At 46.1% G+C, this 13,586-nt stretch overlaps 1 protein-coding gene across 2 annotated transcripts; it reads right to left on the reverse strand.

Moving 5' to 3' along the window:
* Nucleotides 1-6,012: 6,012 nt before the first annotated feature.
* Nucleotides 6,013-12,963, reverse strand: ZNF132 (zinc finger protein 132). 2 transcript variants are annotated; one of them, XM_072720597.1, is made up of 3 exons: nucleotides 12,517-12,963; nucleotides 9,821-9,964; nucleotides 6,013-8,466 (listed from the first exon to the last, which is right to left on the reverse strand). In XM_072720597.1, the coding sequence occupies exons 1-3, from the start codon at nucleotides 12,614-12,616 to the stop codon at nucleotides 6,536-6,538; spliced, it is 2,175 nt and encodes a 724-aa protein (XP_072576698.1). In that variant the 5' UTR covers nucleotides 12,617-12,963; the 3' UTR covers nucleotides 6,013-6,535. The 2 variants fall into 2 exon arrangements, with proteins under 2 accessions (XP_072576698.1, XP_025840195.2); XM_025984410.2 differs by having other exon boundaries at nucleotides 9,821-9,947; nucleotides 12,517-12,649.
* Between the last annotated feature and the right edge of the window lie 623 nt (nucleotides 12,964-13,586).

Here is a 13,586-nt window from a genome sequence, read left to right on the forward strand (position 1 = left end):
TGATGTCAAGAATGTGAACCATTCCGGTGTCACGATGAGGAGGAAGTTATTTAAGACCAAGCCGAGGGCTTGCAGATGATTGAAAGCTGTTGTGTTATTGTTGTTTGAAAGTTCATGGTTTCGGAGTGCCTGGGTGGCTCAGCGATTGAGTGTCTGCCTTCAGCTCAGGGCGTGATCCTGGAGTCCCAAGACTGACTCTCACATCGGGCTCCCTGCATGGAGCCTGCTTCTCCCTCTCTGACTCTGCCTGTGTCTCTCATGAATAAATAAATAAAATCTTAAAAAAAAAAAAAAAAAGGAAGATCATGGTTTCTCCAATGAGGACATGCATGAGTTCCTCCACCTTTATGCCTGACCCTATTTTAAAAAGAAAACCTCGGGATCTCTGGGTGGCGCAGCGGTTTGGCGCCTGCCTTTGGCCCAGGGCGCGATCCTGGAGACCCGGGATCGAATCCCACGTCGGGCTCCCGGTGCATGGAGCCTGCTTCTCCCTCTGCCTGTGTCTCTGCCTCTCTCTCTCTCTCTCTGTGACTATCATAAATAAATAAAAATTAAAAAATAAAAATAAAAAAAAAATTTAAAAAGAGAACCTCTTGGGCAGCCCGGGTGGCTCAGCGGTTTAGCGCCGTCTTCAGCCCAGGGCGTGAACCTGCTTCTCCTTCTGCCAGTGTCTCTGCCTCTCCGTCTCTTTGTCTATCATGAGTAAGTAAATAAAATTTAAAAAAAAAGAGAGAGAGAAAACCTCTTAACTAGGCTTGCTGGCTCCATTTTGAAATCTCCTTTTCCAAAGATGTGTAGTTACTGTTTTAATAGAGGTCCAAATAATTGAGGAATTTTTTCCTCCTTCAAGTTGAGGAAGAAAGTTGCTGGATTCAAGGTGCTATAGTGAGAAAAGTGATATGTGAAAGGTTAAGAAACCACGAGTACATCAATATATCACCATTTTCTTTAATTATTCTCTTAAAACTGTCTGCTTTCAGCAAGATCTTTTATATTTAGAATCCTGGAAGCCAAAATCTGCAAAAGCCATTTTTCTACTACATTTTGGGCTTAAAATTGAGCCTTTTCTTGTAAACTGAAAATAATTGCAACATTTTACTTTTATAATTAAAATAAGATGATGGCATCTTCATTTTGTCAACTTTAATTTTTTTTTATTTTTTTTATTTATGATAGTCACACACAGAGAGAGAGAGAGAGAGAGAGGCAGAGACATAGGCAGAGGGAGAAGCAGCTCCATGCACCGGGAGCCCGATGTGGGATTCGATCCCGGGTCTCCAGGATCGCGCCCTGGGCCAAAGGCAGGCGCTAAACTGCTGCGCCACCCAGGGATCCCCAATTTTTTTTTTTTGATCTGCAATTTGGTCTAAGATCTAAAAATAATCCTAGTAACACAGTAAGTTCTTATGATTTATAGCACCTACATAAAATTAAATCCTTAAATAGAACACCCATTCTTACATTTAATTTAATACAACTTTTTTTAAAGATATATTTACCTATTTGAGAGAGTGGGGGTGCCTGGGTGGCTCAGTGTCTGCCTTCAGCTTAGGTCATGATCTCAGGGCCCTAGGATCAAGCCCAGCATTGGGCTCCCTGCTCAGTAGGGAATCTGTCCCTTTCCCTCTGCCCCTCACCCATGCTCCATGTTCTCTGTCTCTCAGATAAGTAAAGAAAATCTTTTTTTAAAAGTTACTATTGAGAGTGTGTGCACTCACTTGGTGGGTGACAGGGGGAGAGAGACAAGAGGGATTTTTTTCTTATTGCCCCTTCAATGGTCTGAATGTGTTCCCCCTACTTCCAAAATCACACATTGAAACCTAAACCCCAAGGTGATGTTTTAGGAGCTGGGGATTTTTAGGGACGCCTGGGTGGCTCAGTGGTTTAGCGCCTGCCTTTAGCCCAGGGTGTGATCCTGAAGTCCTGGGATTGAGTCCCACATTGGGCTTCCTGCATGAAGCCTGCTTCTCCCTCTGCTTGTGTCTCTGCCTCTCTCTCTCTCTCTCTCTCTCTCTCTCTCTCTGTGTCTCTCATGAATAAATAAGTAAAATCTAAAACAAACAAACAAACAAACAACAACAACAAAAGGAACTGGGGATTTTAGACAGTGATATAGAGCTCTCATCACCTGGATTAGTGCCCTTAAGGAAAAGGCCTGAGAAGGGTGCCTGGGTGGCTCAGTCAGTTATTTGGCTCAGGTCATAATTCCAGGGTCCTGGGATTGAGCCCCATGTCCCTGCTAAGCAGGGAGCCTTCTTCTCCCTCTCCCTCTGCCCCCCACTCGTGCTTGCTCTGTCTCTCTAGTGCTGTATCTCCCTCAAATAAATAAATAAAATCTTTTTTAAAAAATTAAAAAAAGGCCTGAGAGAGCTCCCTAACCTCTTCCACCATGTGAGGATGCAAGCAGAAACCCAGAAGAGGGTCCATCAGGCCATTCTGGTACCCTGATCTCAAATTTCCAGCCACCAGAACTGTGAGACATAAATCTGTTTACAAGCCACCGTCTATGGTACTGTTCTTATAACAGCCCAAAGACAGTCCCTTATAGGTTCACTAACTTTAAAATATTTTCAGCATTGTACCAATTATCCTTTTTAACCCAGTTTTTTGTTTTGTTTTGTTTTTTTAAATGATGGTCCCATATAAGGATGCTTTGATTGGTAGAGATCAGAGATGCCTGGAGGGTGTGGAGCCAAGGTGAATCTCAGTACTTCAGAAAACTCCTCCCTTTTCTCTGGGGTTTTGGAGTCTTGAACAAAGTCACAGATAAGATATAAAATTGGAAATATTCCCAACAGTCCCAACGTTGTTAATCTTGTGTTAATATTCACAACTGTCACCAACTGGTTTTACTTTACAAAACTGACATTGTATCTTATCACCATGATGACTTAACACTTCATATATGCCATAAAGAATCACTTTGCTTCCATAGATGATGTTATAGATTGAATATTTACATGCCCTTGAAGTTCAGATGTTTAAGCCCTAATCCCCAGTGATGGTATTTATGCATAGGGCCTTTGGGACATAATTAAGTTTAGATGAGGTCATGAGGGTGGGGTTCCATAATGGGATTGGTGTTTTTGTGAGAAGAGATCAGTTTCCTTTCTCTTTACCATGTGAGGACACAGCAAGAAAGCAAGCAAGGAAAAGGGTCATCACCAGAACTCAAACATGCTGGCAGTCTGGTCTCTGACTTCCAGCCTCCAGAACTGTGAGAAAAGAAATTTCTGTTGTTTTAGCCACTCGGTCTTTGGTATTTTGTTAAAGCAGTCCAAGCCAAGTCATATGACCTTAAAAATTTTAAGAACACCCTGTTTAGCACTAGTCTTCAGGCTCAATGATGCCTGAAGTCATTTCAGAAAAACATATATACCCTTGAGATTTGAAACAGTTGCATCTGCGGGTGCAACTATGTAGGAAAACATAGGGTAGCAGAGGCCTGACATCAGGCCAAAGTTTCAGGCATCAAAGAGAAGAGAGAAACTAATACCAACCTGGAAAAGGGAAGATGTAGCAAAATTGGAGTGGCAAAATTGGGAGAGGTTGAGAAGACAGCAGAGAGTGTCCCACACAGCAGAGGTCACAGGCAAAGGCCTAAGTGCAGGGAACTACTGTTGGATGGAGCTCAGGGAAGAGCTATCATTAGTGAGGGCAGAATACACAGTGTCAGTATACAGACCGCATCAAAAACTTGCAGGCACTTGCCTGCTGGATTGAGAGTGAGCTGAAAGTGTTGGAACTACTGAGCTTCACAAAGCCTGGTATCCAGAACAGCTCAAAGGTCGGAGCCACGAGACCTTTGCCTGGAGTGTTCTATCATCGCTGGCAAATATCTTCCTTCCTCAGCAGATTGGTTGCCTTATACTGAGCTGGAGTGGAAGACCAGGCCAGTTCAAGGAAAGCACAATATTCTTCACCCATGAGCTGGGGGCCATGTAATGAGATCTAACCAGCCATCGACACAGTATACAAAGGATTGAGATGTGAAGAGCAGTGTCCATCCTACACCTTTTGCTTAGAAGGCTTGATCCTCACATGGCTCAGCTGGCCTTTAACTCTGATCCTACATGACTCCTCAATGTTGGTGAAAGACAATTATTACATCCAGGAAGGAAGGCCTGAGCAGAGTTGAGGATTCCTCCAAACATCTCCTTGTGCTAGGGAGTACTTGAGCAGCCCTGCTATAATCTTTGATGACTGCAAGCCTGTCTTGGGTTCTGCCTCTTATGTGGCTTTCATTCCTTGTCTCCTCTGAGCTTTTGGGAAAAGCCACCCCGAGAAGAGGTGGCAATAGCACTGCCTACCCACCTACAATGCAGTATGGATGGACACTGCATGCTGAAGCCTCTCATGTCAGAAAACTTTTGGTTTTTCTTTCCCTTGGTCTCATGGAAGGACCCAGGGGAACACATATAGCCCACCTACAGGTTTTCGTAAACTGTTTCTGTACTGAAATGTTTTTTGAAATGCCTTCTAACATAAAGTCAAAAGCCACGTAAAAATCTGAATATCTGGGACACCTAGGTGGCTCAGCGGGTTAAACATCTGCCTTCAGCTCAGGTCATGATCCCAGGGTCCTGGGATCGAGCCCTGCATCAGACTCCCTGCTCAGCAGAGAGCCTGCTTCTCCCTCTCCCTCTGCTGCTCCTCCCACTTGTTCTCTCTGTCATATAAATAAATAAAATATTTTTAAAGAAATCTGAATATCTGGCTCTTCCCAGAAAGCCAAGATATCTGGGAAACCCATATTAACTCCACCATGTTGTCTCCTCACCCCTTAATAAAAAGGACAGACTTCCTTGGTGGCTACCAGAAGTGGAACAATGAAGGCCATGGCTATTCTCTAGAAACTCTGGCTACTTACATAATCCATTCTCCAGACCATGAGCTCTACCCTCTTGATGATGGGGCTCCTGTATGGTGATAACCACAAGGTGAACAGCTCAGGAAGAATACAGGAATTCATAAAACACTTGTTTGGATTTCCATTATGGGTGATACACAGGTCTGCAGGTCCTGAGAAGCTCTGCACCCTTATCTCACTTGGATAGTCATCTGGAAGTTATTTTTTAATAAAGATTTTATTTAAAAAAAAAAGATTTTATTTTTAAGTAATCTCTACATCCAAAGTGGGGCTCAAATTCACAACCCCGAGATCAAGAGTTCCATGCTCTACCAACTAAGCCATACAGGCACCTCAATCTAGAAGTTTTTGTTGTAACTTTAGAACAGCCAAGTTCTTTCTAGTCTGCTCAAAACCCCATGTTTCTGTACTAACAATGGCTCCCAAATGGCTCCTGTAGATCTCAGATTAAATTATATTTGCTTCACCCTACACAACAGAACTACAGCTGATGGAGAACTGTGGTACTCCTTTGTCCCCAATGGCAGTGCTGTAACTTACTAGTCTCCCCAACTCCCTATTGCCTCATACCCCTTGTTTCTCTACATACAGTATCCACTGGGCCTCTACTGGCCACTCAGGTCATATCTCCCTATTAGGAACAAGAAGACTGCTTCCCCTCAAATGGGGGAACCCAGACTTCTCTCTACAAACTGGAGACCTGCCTCCTAATCCAACAGCTCTGGGCCTTCAGGTAACTCTGAAACATAGGCCACTATGTTCATTCTATGAGCCCTTCAGTTTTTCCCAGTCCTTCAGGTGCAATGCAAAGTAGACTATAATAGAACATACAGCAACTCCCTATGTTCCTTCTATATCTTGAGGCAGATGTTGTTGGGTACTCTGTCTCAGTCATTCCTCACTCGACTTGCTTCTTTTTTCAACCTACCCCACCACAACTGTCAAGATTAAAGTTGACTTGATTGGGGTACCTGGATAGCTCAGTTAAGCATCTGACTCTTGATTTCAGATAAGGTAATGATTTCAGGGTTGTGAGATTGAGCCCTGCATCAGGCTCTGTGTTGGGCATGGAGCCTGGTTAAGATTCTCTCTCCCTCCCTCTCTCTCTCTCTCTCTAAAAAAAAAAAAAAAAAAAAAGTGACTTGGTCAATAACGTTCTTTATTATTATGCAGAATACAGAAGACCAAGATAAGTGATTCAAGGGGAGGGTGATGTGTGGGCTCAGTGGACACATCATTGGGGTTACATGCAGACATGACAACATCCATGAGGAATGAGGAATGTGCATCTTCCTGAGAAGCCCAAACTGGACATCCCTCAAGGCCCCTCAACCAGCATGGGATTAGTTTATGTCCTAACTGTCTTAGAGGCAATGGGAATGAAGCCATTCCAGTGGACCCAGGACAATCATGAATCCCTCCAGGAAAAAGGAAGGAGAGATGTTTTTCCATGTATATGTAGATAACTGCTGCAAATATTTGGATCCAGGCAGGCTGGAAAGGGGAGATAGTTCAGCTGTGGGCTGCTCAGAAAGGGCAGAGTACATTCTGAGGGCTTCTCCACATTAGTGGTACGTGTAGGTAACTTCTCTGTGGGTATTCTGCTGCATGAAGTTTGACTTGGCTGAAGATCTTCTCAGAAGGACCATATCCATAAGGCTCCATTCAGGTATGAATCCTTTTATGCTGAGCTAGATTGCAGAGGCGGCTGAAGACTTTCCCACAATGGCTACACTCATAAGTCCTTTCCCTGGTGTGAACTATTTGGTGTCGAACAAGTGTAGATCGTTCACTAAAGGCTTTCCCACACTGGCTACACTCATAGGGCCTTTCTTGTGTGTGAACTCTCTGGTGACGAACCAGGTGGGAGTTATTGCTGAAGCCTCTCCCACATTCACTGCATTCATAAGGCCTTTCTCCAGTGTGAACTCTCCAGTGATAAATGAGGCTGGACTTTCGGCTAAAGAATTTCCCACATTCACTGCACTCATAAGGCCTTTCTCCAGTGTGAACTTTCTGATGTTTAGTGAGAATGGAGTTCTGGCTAAAGAACTTCCCGCATTCGCTGCACTCATAAGGCCTTTCTCTTGTGTGAACTCTCCAGTGCTCAATGAGACTGGAACTGTGAGCAAAGGCTTTCCCACATTCACTGCACTCATAAGGTCTTTCCCCGGTATGAATTCTCCAGTGCTGTATCAAACTGGAGCTGCGGCTGAAGGCCTTTCTACATTCACTACATTCATAAGGCCTTTGGCCAGTATGTACTTTCTGGTGCTGAACGAGGGTGGAGCTATTGCTGAAGGCTTTCCCACATTCGGTGCATTCAAAAGGCCGTTCTCCAGTGTGAACTTTCTGATGTCGAAGGAGGTGGGAGCTTTGGCTGAAATCTCTTCCACATTCACTGCACTCAAAAGGCCGTTCTCCAGTGTGAACTTTCTGGTGCTGAGCGAGGTTGGAGTTATTGTTAAAAGCTCTTCCACACTCACTGCACTCATAAGGCCTTTCTCCAGTGTGAACTCTCCAGTGCTGAATGAGAGCAGAGCTGCGGCTGAAGGCTTTACCACACTGATTGCAGCCATAAGGTCTTACTTGAGTGTGAACTTTCTGGTGCCGAAGGAAATTGGAGCTTTGGCTGAAGGCTCTTCCACATTTGCTGCATTCAAAAGGCCTTTCTCCAGTGTGAACTTTCTCATGACGAGTGAGGTGTGACCTGTTATTAAAGGCTTTCCCACATTCACTGCACTCATAAAGCCTTTCTCCTGTGTGAATTCTCTGGTGATGAACAAGTGTGAGTTTGTGGTTGAAGGTTTTCCCACAATCACTGCACTCATGTATTAGTCTAGTGTGAAATTTCTGGTGCTTCCTCAGTTTAGAAGTGTGACTGAAGGTCTTCCCACACTCTTTACACACATGACATGTCTTTCCATCATGACATTTTTGGTGATTTACAAGGGTTGATTTCTCTTCTAAGGAATTTCTAACTGTTGAGCATCTAAATGCTGTCCCTTCAGAGTGAGTTCTCAGGTGGCTGAGCAGAGTGGAGGTCTTCTGAAAGGCTTTTCCATAATTGTTGCACTTGAAGGGCTTCTGTGTGGTATGGACTTCTGTGAGCTGCTCAAGATTAAAGCTATGTAAGGACTCCCTACACTCTATGCTCCTTTGCAGTCTCCTGCTGTTGCCAAAGGCTGGGTGCTGGAAGAGGTCATGGCTGTCCAAGGCATCCTTACCACCTTCCCCACAAGTGAAGGGCTTCTCTGACAGGTAGACTACAAGGTTTTCTACAAATGAATCCTTGTCCTTGTCCCATCTGAAGGGCTTTTCTCCACTGTGTCCTTTGTCCTTCTGGTGATAGTGAAGGTTTGCACTGAACTCAAATTCTCTTCTACATGTTCCACATGTGTAGGGGGTCTCCTTAGGATACGTTCTTTGATGTTCATCCAGGTGTAAAATGTTTTTCAAGAACGGGCTACACATATCACAGGTGTCAGCCTTCTGAGTGGAACGATTTACACTAGGGATCCTGACCTGTGACATCCCTTCTACAGAAGCATTCTGCTTTGAACGGGCCCCCTCATCTTCCACTCCATACCAACAACCTGAAAGCAGAGAAATTTCTGGATAACTGAGTGTTCCACTTGGTGGAAAGGGTGGCTTCAACAGAAATGAGTGGCTGACATATACAGGAATGGGTCTGAGGGATGGTGACAGGCCAAGGGGGCCAGAATAAGAGTGAAGGGCCTACTGTGCAGGACAGGGCCTAGCCAAGCTACAGAATAAAGGAGGCCTTACTATAGGCAAGGACAAAGAGAAGGACAAAAAACTTGAATAGATATTTCCCAAATACACACACACACACAGACACACACACACAAAGGGCCAATAAGCACATGAAAAGTTGCTCAACATTAGTCATTAAAGAAATGCAACCAAAACTACAGTGAGATACCACTTCACACCTACTAGGATATCTATGGGAAAACAGACAATGACAAGTGTTGATAAGGAAGTAGAAAAATTGGAATACTCATACACTGCTGTGAAAATATAAAATGGTGCGGCCAATTTGGAAAATAGTTTGGCAATTCCACTCCTATTTATCTATCCAAGAGAAATGAAAATGTACCCATGCAAAAACTTTTACTTGAATGTTCATAGCAACATTTTTCATAACACTCAAAAAATGGGAACAAGACAATGCCCAATCAACTGATGAATGAATAAACAAACTGTGGTATATCTACACAATGAAATATTATGTGGCCATGAAAAGGAATGAAGTACTAACATGTGATACATGGATGAACCGCAAAAATATTATGCTAAGTGAAAGCCATTCACAGAAAAACATATACTGTGTGATTCCATTCACATGAAATGTCTGAATAAGCAAATGTATATAGTCATGAAGTATATTAGCAGTTGCCTAAGGCTGAGGGAGGATGGGGAGTGACTGGTAATGGGTACAATTTCTCTTTAGGTGATAAAAATGTTCTCAAATTAGATGATGGTGATATTTATACAACTGTGCAAATACACTAAAAACCTGTAAATTACACACTTTAAAGTGTGTAAAGTTCCAACTTTATGGTATATCTCAATAAAATTATTTCTAAAAAAAAGTCTCAGGGGGGAAGGGACAGAATTTAAGCATGGCTCCACACTGGGTCACCCAGCCAGGAACTGGTCAAGCTGAGTGGAATCCATCAGGTAGATGATAGGTCCCAATCCCCCAACCTGGCCAACAGCTACTGGGACAATTCATGAGGCTGTTGAGAGAGGCAGGGAGAGTGCACACAGCCCAGTTCCAGCATCCACAGTACCTATAACAGGAAACCTGGGAAGAACTAGTGCCTGGGTTCCAGCTTTGGAATGAACAGAAAACTTTCTATGGGAAGAAGGCAAAACAACAGAAGCTAGTCACCATGCTGAGGCAGGGCAGAAAGGCCTTACCAAGGGAGGTCATGAGCTCAAAGTTCTCCAGCATCACACTGTAGTACAGATGCCTCTGGCCGGCATCAAGAAGCTTCCACTCCTCCTTAGAAAAGTATACAGCCACATCTTCAAAGGTCACTGGGCTCTGCAATGACAAGACAGCTAAGCCAAGGGGTCAATAGATAGGCTGAAAAACAAACAAAATCATTAAATGGACACATCCAGGCCCTTGGCCTATGACTCAGAGTTATGCCACATCTACCACTGGCATCTCCTCTTCTTGTGACCCCCTCAGTCCATCATTCCCTGACTCACCTGCAGGTCCTCCTTTTCCTCAGGCCCCCACCTCAGAGGAGGTAAGAGGCCCTGACACCACTGGTGTCCCTCTCTCCTTGTAGTTCCACTGGTCACTGTATCCAGGCAAATCCAATCCAGGGGAACAAAAAGCAGGTGGGCACACAAATGCTGTCTGAGCTCTGGGCTGGCCAGGAATCCCTTCTCCATAGTAAACAAGCTCTCCTGTGTTGTGTCTCTTGTCTTTCCATATCACACCTTCCAAGTATAAAAAAATTCAGACTCTCTTTTCTCCCTTAAGCCTCTACTACTAGGGGCCTGAGCACACTGGTTCACATTCCCTTATTTTGTATATGTCACTCTTTGGACCATACCATCTTCATATCTAACCACCCCCCTATTCCTTTTTTTTTTTTTTTTTTTTAAGATTTTTATTTGTGTACTCATGAGAGACCCAGAGAGAGAGGCAGAGGCACAGGCAGAGGGAGAAGCAGGCTCCATGAAGGGAGCCTGACATGGGACTCGATCCGGGGCCTCCAGGATCATGCCCCCTGTGGCTGAAGGCGGCGCTAAACTGCTGAGCCACCCGGGCTGCCCAACACCCCCCCAGTCCTTTCCTTGTCTACACCGCAGGCACCTCCCTAGTGCCTATATCCAACTATGCACGTGGCATTCCCAACAAAGGCAACCAGGATCCAGCACTGAGCCTGGCTTGCCCCACATCTCCAAAAACCACCACTGCCACAAACAGCCATCACTTCTAATTAATGCTTCCCCTCTCAGTTCTGTTGCTGTAGCCTTCAGTTCTCCAGAACCATGAGTAAATCTTAAACACTGCTGCTCTCTTCCACCTCTACCCTTGTACATGCTGTCCCCTCACCAGTCATTGCTGTTCTCTCTCTTCCTATTAGACAAATCCTAGACCTACTGCCCCCCACCCCTGGCTTGGGAACTTTTAGCTTGGAATGACTCTTTCTGCCTGATTACTCTCCAGTCCGAACCACATTACTACCCAGGCCCCAAGGAGGATGGCCACCAAAACCTACTGAGCTGTAGAGAGGTAAACCAGTCTCACCTCAGGCCCCACTGTCATCTTATCTTTGTTACTTTCACGCTTCATTTTTTCATCCCAGGTCTAGTCTCTGGTCAGAGGCTTGGTCACCATTCTGGTCAACCCACAGCCATAAATAATGTCCACACACAAGTCTCCATTCCTTGGATGTCTCTAGCCTGCACTTGGTATAAAGCATACTCGGTATCACAATTTGGCAGTCTGTAGGACACCTCAAATACAATATGGCCAAAATCCAACTCTTTACCCTCCCTCTGATATGTACTCACTCTAATTTCCACATCTGAAAAACCTATCTGGGTCAATCCTCCTATCTCACTGCCTCACATCAGGAAATCTAGTCCACTCTACTTAAAAAGTTCAGGAGCCAATAATATCTCCTACTGCCACCTTTGGTCCTAAAGCACACACCAGAACTACTGAAGTCACTCAAGGGAAGGCTCAGTGGTCTTCCTGCCTCCAATCTCACCTCCATCACCCCCTGACTAAATCTGTTTTCCACTCAGGATCCAGAGGGAGCTTATTAAACCTGAGTCAGATCATCTCCCTTCTCTGCTCTAAACTATCCACACTCCTACCATGTTCACAATTGAGACTCAGCTCCTTAGCTTGCCATTCCAGGCCAATATCTGACCCCCTGCTCTCTACATCCACCAGATGAAATACAGTCCTGCAGTTCCCTGAACACTTGCAACTGATACACCTCCAAGAAATTTGCACATGACTGGGACACCCTTCCAGACCTTATCCCATAGGATTCCAGAAATGTGAATGTTGGGGGGAGATCATCAAGATGTGACTGCCAGTTGACCCATGCATGAGCTTGGCCTGGGCAGAGGGAGGTTTATCACCTCTTGTCCTTGTCATCACTTCCCATCTTCTATTCCCCCAGGGACACAGCTTTGAGATTGTGCTATGGTGCTGAAACCATCTGGATGGTATATGTAACTGAACCAAGTTAAAATCTCTGTATAAACTTAAGATTCAGTGGGCTAATGTGGAGGTCTATTTCTGGGGCTGTCCCAGGCAGCCTTCCTATGTACCTGCCCTTGCTTATTAAAATTTCACCTACTCATCTGGAGTGACCTGCTTCCTTCACTCTCTTCCTGCCGTCTGCCTATGGGGTCGGTGTCAGATTACATCAGAGAAGCTCCTCCTAAGGAGGCTGCCAACTAACAGTGAACCCCTCTATATAAGCTCCGGCCTGGATTCCGGAGGCTAGGAAAAGTGACTCAACTCCAGACTCAAGTGTAGGCGAAGAGTCCTGGACACACTATTCCCCGTACAGGGGCTCGAGGATCAGGACAGGGATCCCAGCGGGTGAGAAACCGGGGCACCTTCCACTCACCTGCCCTGGGTCCATCAGCGACGCTGCTGGCCTGGTCAGGCTGTGGGTTGGTCGGGACCGTGCGAGGCGGCGACAGGGACAATAAACAATGTGAGCTCATGCAAACCCCCACACCCTCACTGCCTGGGGTGACAGCAGGCTGACGGTCGCACTTAGGGCCTTAGTCTTCCCCAATATCAAATGCGCCCGAGGACCTGAGGGCGGCCTCCCGGGACCGCGGGTAGAAAGCGGAGGGCGGGGGTTCCTAAACTCCGTTTTACATCCGGGAAACCAAGGCTCAGAAAGGAGGAGCCATTACCCAAAGGGTGAAAGTGCGTGCAGTGGTGCGGTGACAGTTCCAACACTCCCCTACCCCCATCTCTGGTCCCAGTGGATGCCTGCCAAGCAGCCCACCAACCGCCAAGTTGAGAGCGCAATGGCGACAACGGAAACGCCCAGGCTCAGAGCAAGCCTCGGCTGGAGGCCCGCAGCCCACTACGACACTAGGTCCCTGAGCCAGTAGCTGTGCGGCTGGATCGTTGCCTAGGTGATGAGGACTCGCGCCCGCCGGGTCGCGGCTCACGCAACGCGAACTACATTACCCAGAAAACACCTCACCGAGTCCCATCAGTGCTTCCCAGTAAAGCACCTAGGAGAGGGCCGTTTCCGAGCGCACCAATGATGGGCTAGGGGAGGGGCGTTTCCGGAACCGCCGCGGTCTTCTGGCCACCGCTTCAGGTGTCCCGCAGTTTCGGTAACGGCTTGCGGTTTTGTCCCGAAGGGGTCTTGCACCGAGGGACCTTTGCGCCAGGCTATGGACGGTGTGGTGTCCAGGAGGCTCTCCGAGCCTGCGGGCGTGGCCCCGACCCGGCTGGACTCTGAGTCCCAGTGTTCTAAGTCCCTGACTGAGCTCCAGGCCTAGACGTTCAGGACAATGGGGGATTCGCGCAGATGTTCATTCCATAATGTAGTATGTTAAGATGTAGAGGGTAGCAGCAGAGGGATCTGCTTATGCAAAGACTCAGAGGTGAGACTGATCTGAGGACATTCAGGAAAGTCTTCTGTCTTCCACTGCAAGGAACCAGGAGCTT

The sequence above is a fragment of the Vulpes vulpes genome, chromosome 1, assembly GCF_048418805.1.
Source record: "Vulpes vulpes isolate BD-2025 chromosome 1, VulVul3, whole genome shotgun sequence".
Taxonomy (NCBI): Eukaryota; Metazoa; Chordata; class Mammalia; order Carnivora; family Canidae; genus Vulpes; species Vulpes vulpes.